The sequence below is a fragment of the Aethalodelphis obliquidens genome, unplaced genomic scaffold (genome assembly GCF_003676395.1).
Source record: "Aethalodelphis obliquidens isolate GAN/ISIS:26980383/991018 unplaced genomic scaffold, ASM367639v1 scaffold49, whole genome shotgun sequence".
NCBI lineage: Eukaryota > Metazoa > Chordata > Mammalia > Artiodactyla > Delphinidae > Aethalodelphis > Aethalodelphis obliquidens.
Window position 1 is genome coordinate 13,862,514 of NW_020837993.1, and position 19,477 is coordinate 13,881,990.

The window sequence follows — 19,477 nt, forward strand, 5'->3', positions numbered from 1 at the left end:
AGTCTATGGAAACATGAGGACTAAACATCATGTGGTATTCTGAACAGAAGCCTGGGACAGAAAGAGAACATAGATGAAACTATGACAATCCGAGCAAAGGGTGGACTTTACTTATATGATGAATCAATGTTGGCTCATTAATTGTAACAAATATACCTACTATGTAAGATGTTAATAATAGGAGAAACTTGGTGTGGTTTACATTGGAACTGTCTACATCCTTTATAAAATTGTTCTGTCAATTTAAAACCATGACTAGATAATTTAAGAAAAAATTAGAAATGTCTCACAACATTTATGAAACATTTTACCTTAATAAACATATTGTATTTAAAAAACAACTGACAATATTTTTAACTCACCAAATGCTCACAGATTAGAAAATATAACTAACATTTATGTTGGTGTTCTGAATTGGTCACTATCATACTCTGCTCATGTGAAGAAAACTGTTGTATCTTTTGGGAAAAAAAATTGATGATATTTGCAGAGATTTTTTTTTCCCCAACTATGTACATACCATTTGACTAAGTAATTCAATTTCTTGAGATGTTTCAAAAGGAAAGTGTTAGAATGGAAACAAAGGTTTTGGCCCCAAGATATCAGATATGAGACTTACTTACAATATTAAATATGACATGCCTTGTCTAATGTCTTGACAGCTAACATTTTCTTAGTAGAAGGCCACTTGGTTTTTAATACCTTATCTTTACAGGATATATGTCAAGAGCTAAGCAGAGCTAGAGAGAGCTGGGTGGCTAGTTTTGGAAGCAGCTGATTAAGACAAGCAGTTGATTAAGACAAGCCACAGTGAAAGTAACCGTCAAGTCTTGAACAACAAACTGAGATTGATCATAAAGCAAGAGGCAATAGAGGAGAAGTACCAGCCCCCCAGGTTTTGTTTTCCCTGCAGAAGTGCCAAGTGAGGGCTGGGTAGATCAGCTCGGATGGGTGGATCATCTCTGCCCAAGGACCCCCAAATAAGTGGCTCCTGACATTTTGTGTATGTACACAGAGGCCAAGAAGATGGAGGCAGGAAGGGCTAGAAGTGGGAAAGTACTGAGCCCTGAGTCGGGGTGAAGAAGTGTTCTCAAAGTCACCCACTCCTGATGATCAGGGGAGGCCCCTAGGGAAGGCCTCCAAGTGGAGATCCCTGGGCTGGGAACGCTGCTACGCCAGAGAGCATGTTCAGTAGGGCCTGAGTCCTGGACAGAGCCCCCCAGAGACTGCAACACGCTGGCTGTCAGCACCGCTGGTATGGGGAGAGAAGCTTCCTGGGAGGCTTGCTTTCTGAATTTTGTAACTACCTGTGGTCGGGCCTGAAAAATCACACATGGAATTCTGGCCTGGAGCTGGAGTCCTCAATATGTGTATCTATTAAAAGACAACTTTCCTGTTGCTGTTTGCATAGGAAAAATATGTTTATGTTCCCAAGGACAGTATGTATTTTTTTTTTTTTTTTTTGGACAGTATGTATTTTTAACAAAATGATAGGTGGTCAAAACTTTTAAGTAACATTCCACTCACGATGGGCAGAACACTAAAATCCTATGGAGATGTTTTGAAACAAGTGCCAAGAATCAAAAAGGGGTGGACGTTAGAGAGATGCCATGTGACTGAGTGCAAAGCAGCTGTAGTTAGAAAACACACTCATTTGGTGCACAGGAAGCAATGTTATAATCATGGAGATGGTTAGGAAATTAATCGGGAGTTTCAGGTGGATAGGTACTACAGTACAATCTACCCTGTTTAAATTAATAAGAAAGAGCCTTCTGGTTATGATGCTCTAGCCAAACATTTAAAATTCAGGAACAGGTTACTGACCTGAAATAGGAGATGCCTATATCTGGATGATTAGCGGAACTTATTAACTCATGGATTCATTCAGTGACTATTTATTGAATGGTTACTAGGTCAAATGGTAAAACATGTTATTTTATACCCAAATAATTGATGAACTAGAGATTAGATCTAGAAAATTACTCCTGATTCAGCACAGAGAGAAAATGAGGTGGAAAGTATGGGATTTTCACAGTCAATGTTACTTTAAGAAATGATTACTGTAAACCCTGATGTCCAATGTAAGAGTCCTACAAGGAGAAGCTACAGAGAAGAGCATCAAAGAGGGCAGGCAGGTGAACAGTCTAAGTGATACAATTTCTAGAACTTCATGCATGAATTCTCAGATTGAATATTCACAAAAGTAAGGATAAACAAAAAAATCCATAGCCAGGCTCTTCATGGTAAATATGTAGAGCATCACAATTTCCATGGATCTGAGCAAATTCCAAATAGGATAAACTCAAAGAAATCCTTGGAAAGACACAAAGAGAAAGAACAATGAAATTGATATCAGTTTTCACAGAAACAAAAATGAGGCCCGAAGACAATGAGCTATTTTCATCAAAATACTAATAGAAAATGTTAACTATTGAGACATTAGACCAGCCATGTCACATGTAATCTTCAATATTATAAATAAGTCTCATTTTTGCCACCTTGGGGCCAAAGCCTTTGTTTCCAACTTGACACTCCAGAACACTGGAAGTCTATATTTAGCTAGGCAAGGCCCTACAGTAAGCACAAAATAAATACAATTTTCAAATAAATAGAAATGAAAGAGTTTACCACTCACAGGGTCTCACTGAAAAGAAAACAAAATCAGGAAGAGCAGTGAGAACAGAATGGAAATGCAAGAAACATGACAAAAAAGAAATTGTTAAACATGGCAGTAATTCTCAACAGTCTTTAATATTAATAATAATGAAACTTACACTGATATATGAGGCACAGATTAAAATAAGGACTGAACAATTATTTATTTCAGGAATGAAAGAATAATATAACATTGGGAAATTTATTAATGGGCTGAGGATTAAACATGGCAGATTAAATCTAATCATTTATCTTTCCTCTTTATTGTCTTCTGTTGACAAAAAAATTTTTTAGTGTTGTACAGAAAGAATAAGGGGAAAGGGTAAATGTGCTATTTCCTATTCCTTCTGCTAAGTATAGCTAAAAACACTAGAAGTTATATATTTGAAAATTACAAACATAAGAAGACATTGAAAGGTGGGGAGAAAAATGCAGATGGCCGAGGGAGATGGGAGTGACATAGCAGTGAATTACCTGGACTTTCTTTATATCTCATATATCTCTGAGTACTATAGACTGAGTACTATAGAAGCCAGCAATCTGGAAATGCCAGCAAGTACAAACAGAAAAAAAGGAACCCCAAGCAAAGTCTGCCCTTTCTAGCCAAAGACCAAGAAAAGTTTTAGACAATAACATCTTTACTCCTGCCAAACACCACTGAAAATACTGTGGCCTGTCCCACTCTTTAGCCACTTCAAGGCTAAGCGGTGCCTAGACTAACAACAGCTCCGTCCGGCTGTAAGAGGAACTCAGTACCCCCCAGGGGTGGTGCCAAAGCAGGCAGAGTGTATAGGCAGGACTTTCATCCTTAGTGGATGGTAACAGAAGCTCCTAGACCTACTCGTTGGAGACCATGTGGGAAGCGTGGCCTTTTCTCCTCTCAGAGTAATGAGGAGCCCTCATTCCCCACAGGCATGGTGCCAGAGGAGGTTTAGTCGAAAAGTCTTTTACCAAGACCCAGAGGTAATGAAACCACCCTCCTGCAGTGACAGTGGAGGACATATGAGGATCAGTAATGAGACACTGCTCTCTCTCTCTCTCCCAAGTATAATCAGCGGAGGCCTACTGGGGGTCCTGAACCCCCACGTCAACCAGCAGGGGGTCTCTCCCTCCCTGGGAGTCAATGAAAACAGAGCGGACAAACCCGACTTCCACCCTTATCTGGCAGTAATGAAGCAGGCCCTTTTCCCTACCAGAATGGAATTGGAGGGTGCTAGATAAAACAGAAGAGTTAAAGGAGATCCAGATATTTGCAACATAATACACAGAACGTCCAGGTTTTGATAGAAAACAATTTATCATACCAAGACAAGGAATAAAAAATAAATAAATAGATGCCAGCACTAAGATAACAGAGATGTTAGAATCATCAAAGATTTTTAAAGCAGCCATTATAAAAATTCAATAAGAATTATGAACACACTTGAAATATATGAAAACAATAGTCTCAGCAAAGAAATAGAAGATATAGGGAAAAACTGTTGATAAATGGAAATTTTGGAGTTGCAAAATACAATAACCAAAATAAAAGACTCAATGGATGGGCTCAACAGCAGAGTGGAGGTGACAGAGGAAAGAAGCAGTGACTTGAAAATGGAAATCACTCAATTTGAACAGCAGAGAGAAAATAAACTGAAAGAAAGAGTACTGAACACAGCCTCAGTGACCTGTGGAGCTATAACAAAAGACCTAGCATTCATGCAATCAGAGTTCCAAAACTCCAGAGACCCAGAGAAAGAAGTTGGGGCTGAAAAGTATTTCAAAAATAGTGGCTGAAATATCCCCCAATTTTACAAAACACATGAACTGACATTCATGAATCTGAGCAAATTCAAAATAGGATAAACCCAAAGAAATCCATAGAAAGGTACATCATAATCAAACTTCTGAAAACAAAAGACAAAGAAAAAAATTTGGAAGCACCCAGAGAGAAGTGACACACTATGAATAAAGGAAAAACAATTTAAGTGACAGAAAATCTCTCATTAGAAATGATGGAGGCCATAAGAAAATGGTACAGTACTTCCAAGTGCTGAAAGAACTATCAACTGTGAATTCTATATCTGGTAAAAAAAAAAAAAAAAACCCTTCAGGAATGAAGAAGAAATCAAGACAATCTCAGATGAAGGAAAAGTAAGGGAATTTGTCACTAGCAGATCTATTTGAAAAAAAAAAAAAAAAAAAGAATAGATAATTTAAAAAAAAGAAAAAAAATTAAGAAAAAAAAAAAAAAAAAGAAATTTTTATTAACATATCTATTTAAAAAAAAAAAAAAAAGGCTAAAGGATATTCTCTTTAAAAGAAGGAAACTTGGGGAGGAATATTCCAAGTAAAAAGATGTGGAACTTACCTCCCCAATGAACACATCAAAAACACATCTACATGTGGACAGTTCTCAATGAAAACTAACTGGAAATTGGCAGAGGACTCCTGTACAACCAAGGCTATAAGAAAGTTACACATGTAACTGGGTAGGAAGGGAAGAAAAGTGATTGGGTTGGGACCAATTTCCTTTGAAGAGTCTCAGAGGAAAAGGGAGATCACATAGGTGGACTCTCACCCTAGGGAGAGAGTAGGTCAAGCCACAGACTGGACATCCTACATATAGGAGAACAGCCCCCTCTGTGCCTTGGAGACCACCGGGAAAGACAGAAAGGCTGGAGAAGCCTAGACTCCACTCATGAGGACTGTGCAGGTGATGGCTTGCCCCTAGGCAGGGTGGGGGGTCGGAGGCTGCCCTGGTGGCTGCTGGGTTTCCTACAACCACCTTCCTACAACCACCATGTTCCGCAGCCTGAGCTGAGCAAATGCCATGGCCCTGCTCACTTCATGCCACAGGTGGCACTGGATCTAAGATGGCCAGAACGTGGAAAAAGACTCTTTAGAAGCCGTGTTGACCCAGAGTTGACCCAGTTGAAGCAGAGCCCTGGTGGGATGACAGTGGTCACTGTTGTTTACTCAAGCAGCACCCCTGAATCAGCTCAAATCTCTGACAGCAGTATGGCTGCTGGGTTTACCATGACTGCCTTGTTGTATATCCAAGCTGAGCAAAGGCTCCAACCTGCTCACTTCATAGCACAGCACCACACTAGATCTGGGGCAACCACATCCCAGAAAAGGATGAAACTGTGGGCTGTGTCTGAGTACAGCTGCAGAATCAAACATAGGCAGAGCATAGGACCTCTGTGAGTGCACAAGCCACACTTGATTCAGCACTCCCCTCGTTTGGGGGGAAGGTCTTAGTGCAGGAAGAGGGAAAAACACACATTTAAGGGGGACACATTCACTGTGAACCCCCAGGGTAATATTCTTAGGTTATAAATAAATAAATAAATAAATAAACAAACAAATAAATGGAACAGAGCCCGCTCAAGCCTGACCCTCAGGGTTTCCACTCCAGTAATGTGGGATTGGACCAGACACCCAATAGGGTGGAGATGGCCACTGACCAGAGAGGAAGTCCTGCCTCACACCAGGAGCCTGCTCTAGCTGCTCCAACTCCAGCCCCACCCCTACCAAAGTGATAGCTGCCAGCACACCCTGAGGAAAGACATGACTGGCATCCACATCAAATCCAGCAGCCCCACCAGAGACACAGTAAGCAACTGTTTCACCCTTAAGACCACAGTAAGCAACTGTTTCACCTAAATTCATAGAGGCAGAGAAAGTTAAGTAAAATGAAAAAGCAGAGAAACTGCTCTCAATTGAAAGAGCAAGAGAATACTCATGAAAAAATAAATAATGAAACAGAAATAAACAGTTTACCAGGTAAAGAATTCAAAGCATTGTTTATAAAAATTTTAAATGGATTAGTGAAAAGAATTGATATAAACAGTGAATATTTTAACAAGGATTTAGAAAATATTAAAAAACTATCATAAAAGAAGAATTCAGTAGCTGAAATAAAAAAACACATTAGAAGGAATGAATAGCAGACTAAATGATACAGAAGAAGCTATACATGATCTGGAATATAGAATAATGGAAATCATCCAATCAGAACAGCAAAAAGAAAAGCAAATTAAAAAAAATGAAAACAGTTTAAGAGATCTTTAGGATAACATTAGACATACCACCATTTGTATTATAGGGCTCTCAGAAGGAGAAGAGAGAGAAAAGGGGATAAAAGATGTATTTGAAGAAATTATGGCTAAAAATTTCCCAAGCCTGTAGAAGGACACAGACATTCAGACACAGGAAGCACAGAGGATCCCAAACAAGATGAATGCAAAAAGGCCACGTTAAGACATATAATTAAAATGATAAAGGCTAAAGATAAAGAGAGAACTCTAAAGCCAGCAAGAGAAAAACAAAGAGTCATATATAAAGGAACCCCTATAAGGCCATCAGCTGATTTCTCTATGGAAACTTCGAAGGCCAGAAGGAAGTAACAAGATATATTCAAAGTCCCAAAACGGAAAAACCTGCAGCCTAGGATACTCTATCCAGCAATATTATCATTTAGAATAGAAGGAATGATAAAGACTTCTCAGATAAGCAAATCTAAGAGAGTTCATCAATGCTAAACCTATCTTTAAAAAAATGTCAAAGTGGAAAAGAATTAAGAATCTATAGGAAAGGGAAAATTCCACTAAGAAAGGCAATTACATAGTAAAGACAGAGGATCAACCACTTAAATAAGCCAGCATGTAATTAAAAGACAAAAAGTTGTAAAAGTAATTATACTGACAGTAAACAAATAAGGGATAAACATGAAGATGTAAAATATGACATCAAAAACACAAAATGTGGTGGAAGGGAGTAAAAAATGTAGATTGTTTAGAATATGTTTGAACTTAAATGGCTACGAGTTTAAAAAAAGTAGATATGGTTATAGGTCAATATATGTGAACCTCATGATAACCACAAATCAAAAACCTACAATAGATACATGAAACCCCAAAAGCATGGAATCCAAACATACTACTAAAGAAAATCATCAAACTGCAATGGTAGAAACAAAAAGAAAAAGAAATGAAGAGAGAAGAATGACAAAAACAACTGGAAAACATGTACTAAAATGACAATAAGTACATGCTACAATCATTTCTTTAAATGTCAATGGACTAAAGGCTCCAATCAAAAGACATAGCCTGGCTGATTGGATAAAAAACAAGACCCTTCCATATGCTGCCTACAAGGGACTCCCTTCAGAGCTAGAGACATACACAGACTGAAAGTGAGGGGATGGAAAAAGATATTTCACGCAAATGCAAAGGACAAGAAAGCAGGGGAGCAATACTCATATCAGACAAGACAGACTTTAAAACAAAGGCTATAATGAAAGACAAAGAAGGGCATTACATGATGTAAAAGGGATCAATACAAGAAGAGGACATGACACTTGTTAACATATATGCACCCAATTCAGGAACACTTAAATATATAAAACAAATACTAGGGCTTCCCTGGTGACGCAGTGGTTGAGAATCTGCCTGCCAAGGCAGGGGACACGGGTTCAAGCCCTGGTCTGGGAAGATCCCACATGCCACGGAGCAACTAGGCCCATGAGCCACAACTACTGAGCCTGCGGGTCTGGAGCTTGTGCTCCACAACAAGAAAGGCTGTGACAGTGAGAGGCCCGTGCACCGCGATGAAGAGTGGCCCTGTTCACCGCAACTAGAGAAAGCCCATGCACAGAAATGAAGATCCAGCACAGCCAAAAATAAATAAATAAATAAATAAATAAATAAATAAATAAATAAATAAATAAAATTTTTTAAAAAACCCAAATACTAACAAACATGAAGAGAGAAATTGACAATAGTACGATAATAATACTACTTTGGGTTTTAACAGGAGAAACTATACCAATTTCCTATTTTATGGTCTTAAAACAATTCTTCATTTTACCTAGTCTCTTATTGCACCCAATTTAGTCTAGTGAGTATTTTGCCATCTCTTTCATACGTTCAGTCAGCACTGTTACACAGTCAAGGTTAGGAAGGTGATTCACATGAAGAAATTTATGGTGCTTTTGTGAAATACAAGTAATTGATAGATTTTTAGGGACATTGTTATTGAATGTATTATTCTCTACAGTGATACCTCAGAATGCACATACATCATCCCTAGTTTAAGTTCTTTCCATTTGGCATTTATGGTATAAGTAGAATACTTCTGGTAAACTTAGGTAGTGAAAGGTTTCAGGTGCATGTGGACAACAATAAATGTATTATTTATTGACAAAAACCACAATAATCTAAGATTCTATCTTAAGAAGCTAGAAAAAGAAGAGCAAAGTAAACCTAAAGTAAGTAAAGAAAATAATTAGGGTGAGAGCAGAAATTAATAAAATAGAAAACAGACAAATGATAAAGAAAAATAAATAAAACCAAAAACAGATTCTTTGAAAATATCAATAAAAGCAATCAACCTCTTTGTAGACTTATTAAGAAAAGACAAAAAGGGGGCTTCCCTGGTGGCGCAGTGGTTGACAGTCCGCCTGCCGATGGGACACGGGTTCGTGCCCCGGTCCGGGAAGATCCCACGTGCCGCAGAGTGGCTGGGCCCATGAGCCATGGCCGCTGAGCCTGCACTCCGCAATGGGAGAGGCCACAACAGTGAGAGGCCCGCGTACCGCAAAAAAAAAAAAGACAAAAAGACACAAACTACCAATATCAGGAGATAAAGATGGAGCATAACTACATATACTACAGACTTCAAAATTATAGTAAGGGAACATTGTAGGCATTTTTGTTACTAAATTTGACAACTTAGGTGAAATGGACAAACTTCTCAAAATACATAAATTAGCAAAACTGTCATGAGAAGAAGTAGAAATCTAAATAGCCTTATGCCTGTTAAAGAAATTATATTTATCATTAAAATCTAAGGGAAACTTCAAGGGCAGATGGCTTCTTTGATGAATTCTAGAAAATAATTAAGTAAGAAATGATAATTACCCTACAAAAAAATCCTTCAAAACTTAGAGAATGAGGGAGCGTGTTGTAGCCTCATTGTGCACTGAAACTAAGACCAGACAAGAAAAGGACATTATACAGCAAACACTCATGAACCTAGACAGAAATCCTCATCAAAAATATTAGGAAGTCAAATCCACAGATATATTAAAAATGTAAGCAACATGACCAAGTAATGTTTATCCTGGGAATGCAAAGATTGCTTAACATTTGAAGATCAATGTCATCTACCACATTAAAACCATAAAGAAGAAAATCCGTATGATTTACTCCATAGATATACAACAACAACAAAAGCATCTGACAAAATTCCACTTCATTCTTGATAAAATTTCCCACAAACTGCGAACGGAAGGCATATTTCTTAATCTGTTGAAGGGTACCTAGAGAAAACTTTTTGTTTTTGTTTTTTGATTTTTTTAAAAAAATGTAAAGCCATCATAAACTTACAGAGAAGTTTGAAGGACTTCACAATGAACTTTACCCTGAACCATTTGTGCATAAGAAGCCAAGCTGATGACTATCATCCTCAAAGAGCTGAGTGTTTTTCACACATGCAAGGAGACTTTCCTATGTTATTACAATACAATCATTAAAATCAGGAAATAGATATTAAATTACTACTCTGCAATCTTCAGATCCCATTCAAGATCCACCAATTGCCCCACTAATATCTCTTACAGTTCAGAATCATACATGCATTAAGAATCCCTGACTCTTCAGTTTCCTTCAGTTTGGGGTAGTTCCTCAGTCTTTCCTGACTTTGATGATGTTGGCACTTTTAAATATGACAGGGCAGTTGGGTTGTATTTGGTCTCTCAATTGAAATTTGTTTGATGTTTTCTCATGATTACATTCAGGTTATACATCTTTGTTAGGCATGTCATAGAACTGATACAGTATTCTTCTCAATGTATTATATCATGGGACACATTATTTTGATTTATTTCATTCTTTAATTTATTTGTATTGATCACTTGATTATGGTGGTGTTTGCCAGCTATACTGTAAAGTTTCTTCTTCATAATTAGTATTTTGTGGGGAATGTAATTAAAAGCTATGTAAATATGCCATTTGTGATTAAACATTTCATTAGCTAATTGATTATTATGCATTAACTCATATTTTCCTGTTCTTTTTCTATGGGTTGTAGCTCATTATTGTCATTATTAATTTTTATGCTCAAATTTTTTTCCAAAATTGGGCAGCGCAAACACATTCAAGCTGGATTCTGTGTCTCTTTGACATGTCCCCATCATTCTTTAAACACTTCCTGCTCTCTGGCACAAGGTATTTCAATCTTACCTTGTACTTTCCTGGCCCATCTCAAGAATCAACCCTTTTCCCAAAGAGCCATGGCTCCTTTTAGTTAGAAAATCATACAGAGAATTCATGATCTGGGTGCAGGGGTGCAATAGCTGATTGCTATTGGGCTGTCATTGTTCTTAGGCATTCTTGGTGGATAGAACTTGAGAATATATGTACATATGTGTATATATGTAGGTGTACAGAAAAATATACATACAGTATATGCATATATATGTGTATGTACATATTTGTACTTATCTATACATTTTGAAAATCATTAATTCACACAAATATTTTTGACCACAATCTCACACCACAGGGATTATTTCTCTGTCTTTTAGCATTTGTAACTCCCATCTCCAAAGAGAGAAATCTGGCTTCCATTATCTTTAATGTACTTACTCATTTGATAAGTGCCCCACTGTATATCCAATCTCTTGCTGCTGCCACTACCCTCCACACTTTCTGCTCTCCCTGTTCAGGTTCTGAATCTCATTTTGGGCCATCCCAGAATGTGGATGCCATCCTTACTCTTCTCGAGTTCTGAGTTTCCATGACAGGTCACCCCAACACATGGATGCCCACATCTTCTCCCCTTGCACAGTGTTAGGATGCCTTCCTAATGCTGCTTGGGCTCCAATTCCTTATTCCAGGCTGACCCACATTAGTGGATGCCTTTCTCATCCTGCCTGGGCTTAGACCCACACTCAGGGTAGTCCCCATGTCTGGATATTCTCCTACCCTCTGAGACCCTTACTGCCACATGAGGCCTCCTGCCATTGGGACGTGGCTTCACTTTGCCTTGGCTCTGATGTCAAACACAGGCTGCTTTGTCCACATCAATGCCTTCCTCATCTCCCATGCGCTCTGACACCCATGCCAGGCTGTCTGTCCCCAGTGATACCCTCCTTACTTTTGCTTTGGCTGTGACATCCAAACTCACCTTTCCACCCAAAAAGATGTCTTTTTTCATCCACTTGAGCTATGAACCCTCATGCTCTCCTCACACTGCCTGGGCTCCTCATTCCATGCCAGATGCGTATCTTGTACTGCCCTACCCTTAAGACTGAAATTTTCAGAGAGGTGCAAAAGGGGGCAAAGAGTAAAGGGTAGAGAGAACAGAGGAAAAATAAGAGGAAGATGTTAACATCATACTTAACGGTAAAAACAACAACAACAACACCTGAACATTTTCCCTTAATATTGGAATAAAGCAAGGGTATCCACTCTCACCACTTCTATTCCACATTGCCCTGGAGGTCTCTGTCAGGGCTGTAAGGCAAGAAAAAGAAATAAAAAGCATCCAGAAAGGAGAGGAAGAAGTAAAACTATCTATATTCAGAGATTATATGATTGACTTTTTTGATGTAATCCTAAGGAATCTACAAAAATTTTTATCAAAATAATAGTGCATTGAGCAAGGTTATAGGATGCAATGTGAATATATTAAAATCAATTATATTTCTATATACTACCAACAATCAACTGGACAATGAAGTATTAAAAATAGCATTAATAACAGCATAAAATATGAAATAATTAGGGATATATTTACTGGATCAAATGCAAGACTTTGCACGGAAATCTACAAAGTATTTCTGAGAAAAATTAAATATGATCTATTATAAATAAATAGAGAGATGCAGAGTTTTCACAGATTGGAGGATTCAATACTGTTAAGATACCAATTTTGGACTTCCCTGTGACGTAGTGGTTGAGAGTCCGCCTGCTGATGCAGGGGACGCGGGTTCGTGCCCCGGTCAGGGAGGATCCCACATGCCGCGGAGCGGCTGGGCCTGTGAGCCATGGACACTGAGCCTGCGCGTCCGGAGCCTGTGCTCCGCAATGGGAGAGGCCACAACAGTGAGAGGCCCGCGTACCACAAAAAAACAAAACAAAACAAAAAAAACCCAATTTTCCCTGAATTCATCTATAGATTTTATGTAATATGAATTAAAATCCCATGAAGCTTCTTTATAGAAATTGAAAAGATCATTCTAAAATGTCTATGAAATGCAAAAAACTTCAAATAGTCAAAAACATTTTTTAAGAAGAAGATCAAAGTTGGATAATTTACTTTACAGCTACATTAATCAGAACAACATGGAATCGGTGAAAGAATACATGTGTAAGTCAATGAAACAGAGTAAATGAAATAAAGCCCCCAAAATACACCCACATATATAAGGTCTATTGATTCTCAACAAAAATGTAGAAGTAACTCAATGGAAGAAAGAATAATATTTTCAACAAATTGTGTTGAAACAAGTGGACATCCACGTGGAAGAAAAGAACCTTGACCCTTACTCACATAATCCACAAAAATTTAGCTCTAAGTATATCAAAGGTGTAAATATGAATGCTAACTTTTTAAAGAAAACCCAGAGAAACTCTCAACTTCTGATTAGGTAAAGTTTTCTTAGGTGGGATACCAAAAGTCTGACCCATAATAGATAAAGATTGATAAACTGAACTTCATCTAAATTAAATTCTTCTTTTCTTTGAAAGACACTATCAAAGAAAGCAAACAGAAAGGCCACAGAATAGCAGAAAATATTCTCATTACATATATTTTATAAAGGATTTGTATCTAAAATATATAGAGAACTCATATCTCAATAAAAAAGACTAAGAATGCAATTTAAAAATGGGAAAAATTTTATATATTCAAAAAGAAGATAAGAATGGCCAGTAGGCAAATGAAATACGTTTACATGTCATCAGGAAAGTACAAATTCAAACCTCATGAAATACCACTGCACGCCCACCAGGATTGATGGGGGGGATGTGGAAGAGCCACTTATGCATTGCTGGTGAAATGTAAAATTCTTCAATTACTTTGGAAAATATTTTAGCAGTTCCTTACCTAAGAGAAATGAAACCATATGTCCACACAAAGACTTGTACATGACTTTGTATTCATAATGGCCCAAACTAGAAAGGTCCATCAACAGATGAATGGATAAACAAATTGTGGAATAAACACACAATGGAATGCTACCCAGCAGTAAAACAAACTATGGATCTGCAACAAGGACGACGGATGTCAGAAACATTATACTGAAAGAAAGAAGCCAGCCATAAAATAACATATACTGTGTAATGCCACTTATATGGCATGCTAGAACAGGCAAAAAAAAAAAAAAAAAAATCTATAATGACAGAAGTTAGGTCAGTGCTTATCTGGATCCGGAATGGCATGTATGCTAAAGGGTTGAGCTGGAATTTTGGGGATGATAGAAATGTACACTGGTCTACACATTTTTCAAAAATCATCTAATTATATATTTAACTTTTAATTTCACATGTCATACTTCAAATTGATTGAGTTATTTTAAAGAGCTTTAAAATATATTATCAGAAACTTTGATACTGTTTAAAAAGACAACTTGACATTCTATATGTAAGGGGCAAAACACAGTTTGGTGAAGGCCTTTTGGTAAGCCCAAATGCACAAACATGGACTAGGTAAAGTGATCATGTGATGCTCTTCATCTATTTTCCCCCTTTCCTGCTTCCTACCTTAAGGACCCCGAAATGTTATTCTAGCCTGTTTAAAACCACTTTACTATGAACAAAATTGCATTCATCTCCTTTTTCTTCTGACATGAAAATTTATCCTTTGTAAGACCCTTAAAGCCTTTTTCTCTTTCTGTAGAAAATAAAGAACTGCATCAGTTATTTCCAGCTGATTTGGCTAATATGTTAGCACCATCTAGTAAAGATATGAAAATACTCTTGGTTTCAGGAATCCTGGCAAGAGAGTGGAAGGATGGGGTTACCTGGGGTTCAGGGCACATCCAATCCTCCAAGAAGGCTGTGGGAGGAGCTGAGACAGGAGGGCAACCAAGGGTTGCACGCCCAAACTTTGTTGCTCATGTAGGTGTAAGTTGGCCAGCAACTGTGATGAGCTTCATGGACCAGTGTATCTTGATTATACCAGTGTACACTTACTGCAATGTTTCTCTTAGATTTTGCCTTCGTTTTAACAAAGACTGCATTTTAGGTGACACTTTTAGTGATTTGCCAATGGGTTTATGACTTAGCCTGTGTTCACCAGAAAACATATCCTGAGGCAAAATTGAAGTGCTATTGCTTTTCTAGGGTGTGTAATACTGATGAAAACAGGAGTGAAGGAAAAGGGAATCCAGGCATGGAAGGAAAGGGAAAAGAAAGGAGTTACTATGGCATCTCAGGACATTTCATAGGGAGAAATGGAGAATCATTTACCCCCTGGCTCCCATCTTCTGTTTATCTAAGGTCCACCCCATGGATGGCAAATGCTACAGTAATTTCAGATTGCACATTTGTGAGTACTGAGTAGGTCCTGTTGCATTTGGACCTCATTGCTAACTGAGAAGCCTGAAGGTGGGAGGTGAGAGACAAGCAATGTGGACAGGTGGTGAGGGTTGTGGATTTGTTCCCATGTAAAGCTGATCAGAGCTCTTGTAGAACTGCATGGTGAAGCAGGAACTGGAATGAAAAATAAGGCCAAGATACTCAGAGACTTGTTGAAGCCAAGATCTGAGGTGTTACATGGTTGGATGACAATAACATTTGTAATGTTGTTTTCAAGTTTTAGAACATATAAAATAGTAGAAAGGGGGATCATTCTTGCTATGTTGTTGGTTTTTCTCAAGCACCTTATTCTCACTGTTTGTTTTCTATAGCCATGATCCCCAACAGGATATTTCTCTAAAAGAGGTACATGCAAACAGGAGAAAGAGACTGAAACATGAATGTGGAGGGGAAGGTATGATAATGCAAATCTAAGTTTCCTGATAATTCCATTGCACATGAACAGGACACAGAATACAAGTAGTTGTAAATAGACTTTTCCAGAAAATAATTAGGGAGCTAAATTTATCTCTTAACCTTATCTTAATACCAACCATTCAACTTCTGTGGTTACATTTTCTGTTCCAAAAATAAAATTTTTGATTTTTTTAAAAAAGGCAATGATATTTAAAATTAATGTCAGAAACATGCCAACTTGAGAACCAGGGCCTAGATTTAGATATTTACCCATATAAAGTCTTGACAATAGAAAAGAAAACCTTAAGCTTTGTAGAAAAAGTAATTAATACAGAGAAGCAGTTACGTATAATTAACAATTCATTAGGTCCTGGAATGGCCCAAGGTAGCCTATCAAGCAGAAAATGGACTTGATTTGTAAGTGTTTTTGGTTGACCACAAGTAGGAATGTGTAATCATCTTCTTCAGTATTAGAAGTGTGAAGCACAGAGGACCATTCAGTAAAGAAAAATATATGACCTATGACTCTGGGTGAGCAGGCATTCCTCAGGTACACAGTGGTGACATACAGGGCAGGGTGGACCGTGGTGCACATCGGTCTGTTTCTTGGCCAAGGCGCAGGAGGTTCTCTTCTAAGATGAGAACCAAAGGATGGGGGCCAGTCATAGCGAAAACGAGGTTCCTTGCCTTATACTAAGAACCACGGACAGCTCCAGGCTGCACCAGAAAAGGCACATTATTTTCCCATTCCTGGGATGATAGTCCAGGGTCTCCACGTCTGATTCGGACTCCAGCTTCCTGTTAATAAAGCAAACGTGCATATCCAGGCCTCTCTTTAACACTCATTATAAATGTATTTATGTTAAGTAGGGAGGGCACAGGGCTCACATGAAATGTTCAGGGGGTGAGAGTAATAGTTTAAAGAACCAATTTAAAAAATGGTTTTATATTGCATAAATAATTAATCGGGCCGCCATGCAAGGGGCTGGATGACGGGTCAGGCGGGAAAGCCCGTGGGTGGGGGCAGGGGCGGGGATCCCCGCATCGCTGTTAGAATGCTCGGTGACTGTGGGGGAGAGCGGATCCCACCCAGGTTAGGTCAGAGGAGCAGCGCCATGTGCTCCGGGCTCCCGGCTCTCCTGCTGCCCATCTGGCTCTCCTGGACCCTGGGGACGCGAGGCTCAGAGCCCCGCAGGTGAGGTAGGGGCTTCCCCCGGGCCACACAGCCTCCCTCTCTGCTCCGTAGCTCGCAGTCCCGCGGGCAGAGGCGCTCCGCTGCACTCGTGGGCTCGGCCTGAGCCGCAGCTGGGCGGGGGTCGTAGCGTAGGGGTCGGGCCGGGGAGGGGGCGGGGGGAAGCGGAGAGCGTTTCCTTCGCGGTCTCTGCCCACGTCGCCGTCGCCGATGATCCTCTCCTTCCTGGGTCTCACGGAGCCCAGAGGAGCTGGCAGCGCCAGCCCTGCCCTGCGCCGCGCAGCCGCGGCTCCGGCTTGCTGTCCCCGGCCGGGCTTCGGGTCTCGCTCCGCAGCCGCCGAGGCAGGAGGCAGCGCTCGGCCTCCGGCTCGGCCTCCGGCTCGCTCTCTCTCCTCCCCCCTCCCCTAGCTCCCGCGCCTGCTGCTCCTCCTCTCCCCGCGCCCGCTCCTCCTCCTCCTCCCCTCCCCCTGCCCCTGCGCCCTCCTCCGCTCCGGGCCAGCGCGGCGGCGGCGGCAGCAGCAGGAGCAGCCCCGGCTGCGGGTCGCGACGGCGGCGGGGCGCCCCCTCCCCCGTGCCGGGGCGCGGCGGAGGGATGTGGGGCTTTGCGGGAGGAAGGCTTTTCGGCATCTTCTCGGCCCCAGTGCTGGTGGCGGTGGTGTGCTGCGCCCAGAGGTAGGGTCGCGGGTGGGTTGACGGGAAGCGGGCCGGGCGCCGGGCAGGGCGCGCGGGTGTGCGCGCTGGGCGCTGGCGGGTGAGCCGCCGCCTGACCCCGCTCTCTCTGGCCCCCGTCCCTCCCGCAGCGTGAACGATCCTGGGAACATGTCCTTTGTGAAGGAGACGGTGGACAAGCTGTTGAAAGGCTACGACATTCGCCTAAGACCCGACTTCGGGGGTAAGTAGGGTGTGCGCGGCCGCTGCGGGCAGCGCGACCCACCGCGCTGGCGGCCTGGGTGGAGGAGGGAGGCGGGGGCCGCTTCCGCCGAGCTGCGGCGGGGTGGGGAGGGGGGCACTTCGCCTGCGCCCCCTCCTCGGATAGCCCCCCATCCTCAGAGCAGCTGCAGCCGGTGCCCGAGCCAGGCTGATCACCGTGTCGTGCGCTTCCCGCAGGTCCCCCGGTCTGCGTGGGGATGAACATCGACATCGCCAGCATAGACATGGTTTCCGAAGTCAACATGGTGAGTGCCTGCCCTCCCCAGGGCTGTCCCCGAGCCCCTGCCCCGCTGTCTGGGCCCACAGGCGTCCACAGTACCGGGCCAGAGGCCTCCTCTGCCGGGCTGAGCTTCCCGGGCCGAGCTTCCCGGGCCCGCAGAGGGAGCGGCGCTCCCGGGCGCAGGTCTCCTGTTCTCGAGGCTCCCTCCGCCCGCCTAAGTGCGCGGGGGTAGTCGTTGGCGTCAGAGCCGCGCGGAGGGCGCACCCTTCCCGCCATAGGAAGGGGTCCTGGGCTTTCACCGCCGCCCTGGTACTGCCAGCTCCTCCCGCCGTCGGTCCCCTGGTCCTGAGGCTGCCCCAGTGCCTTCTCGCCTCCTTAGCAACAGGCGCCGGGGAGCGGGGGAGGAGAGGAGAGTTGTGGGGGTGGCTCGTATACTAGGTAAGAACTGCTTAAGGGTTCCTTTGTTGTCTTTTGGAAAGAGGTACTGGCCGCCGGAAAGCGCGGTGGGCGGTGGGTCTGTGTGTTCCTGGCTGTCTCGGGTCAGTTTCCTTGGTGTCAGTGGCTTTTCCGAGGGCAGGCTCGTGACAGTGAAACCCGGTCCCCATCCACCAGGCTCTGTCAGAGGTGCTGACGGCCCGGGCGGCTCTGAGAACTGGAGGACCTGGGCAGCTTACGGGCTTTCTCTGCCCGGAGAGTCGAAGGCGAGGGAACCAAGTGTCCCTTAGGGCTATGTTAACGGTGTTAACGGTGACGGAATTCAGTATTCTGACCTGTGGAAAGTGGAGGTCCGTGTCCCGAGGTGCGAAGTGGGTGTCACGGGCTTTTGCTCAGGATCCTTTAAGACAACAGGTAATAAGGAGAAAAATGACCCCTTTCATTTGTTAATTGAGCTGAAATACCAGGGGATTTGGAAACGGGTTTAAGTTTCTGTTGAGTGACACTTCAGAAATTATAAGAATGAGAATTGGAAAAAATATATTTTTTTGAAGAAATCGTTTGGCAACTTTTTTCCTAAAATATAACACCGAGAATATAATGAGGCATGAGATAGCCTCGATAGATTTCTCCAGTGTGGTGGACATCAGAGCCACATGGGCAAACTTGTTTTAAATGCATACTCCCAGGCTCTGATTCTGATCCAGTGGTGTGGAGTGGAATCTGGGGGTCTCTGCATTTAAAACTAGTGCTCCAGATTTTTTTTAAGCAGGTGTTTTGTGAACAATATTTTGAGAAACATTGCAATAACATAGAAATGTGGTTGTTTACAAATAAACTAAAACCATGATTTTTAAATAGACTGTTTAACAAGATATATTTAAAAATATATCCTAGTATGGATTTTGTAGAAAGAAATCTGACTACACGAAACTATATTTTTTATCAATTTTTCACTCTTAACCTAAAGATTTTAAAATTATAATGTGTGATTTTAAAAAAAAGTACCTTTCTTTCAATGTATATCACTAAGGACATTTATATACAAGTGTTAATAGT

The 19,477-nt window shown here is 41.4% G+C and overlaps 1 protein-coding gene across 3 annotated transcripts in view; it reads left to right on the forward strand.

Moving 5' to 3' along the window:
* The first annotated feature begins 16,703 nt into the window (after positions 1 to 16,703).
* The window catches only part of GABRB3 (gamma-aminobutyric acid type A receptor subunit beta3), a 235,509-nt gene continuing 232,735 nt past the window's right edge, over positions 16,704 to 19,477 (forward strand). Inside the window, exons 1-3 of one of the 3 annotated variants that reach the window (XM_027083249.1) lie at positions 16,704 to 16,836; positions 17,634 to 17,725; positions 17,941 to 18,008. In XM_027083249.1, coding sequence (XP_026939050.1) covers positions 16,757 to 16,836; positions 17,634 to 17,725; positions 17,941 to 18,008 — 240 coding nt within the window. In that variant the 5' untranslated portion in view covers positions 16,704 to 16,756. Of the gene's footprint in view, positions 16,837 to 17,326; positions 17,506 to 17,633; positions 17,726 to 17,940; positions 18,009 to 19,477 lie in introns of those variants that run through there. The other 2 variants (XM_027083247.1, XM_027083250.1) reach the window with 2 other exon arrangements.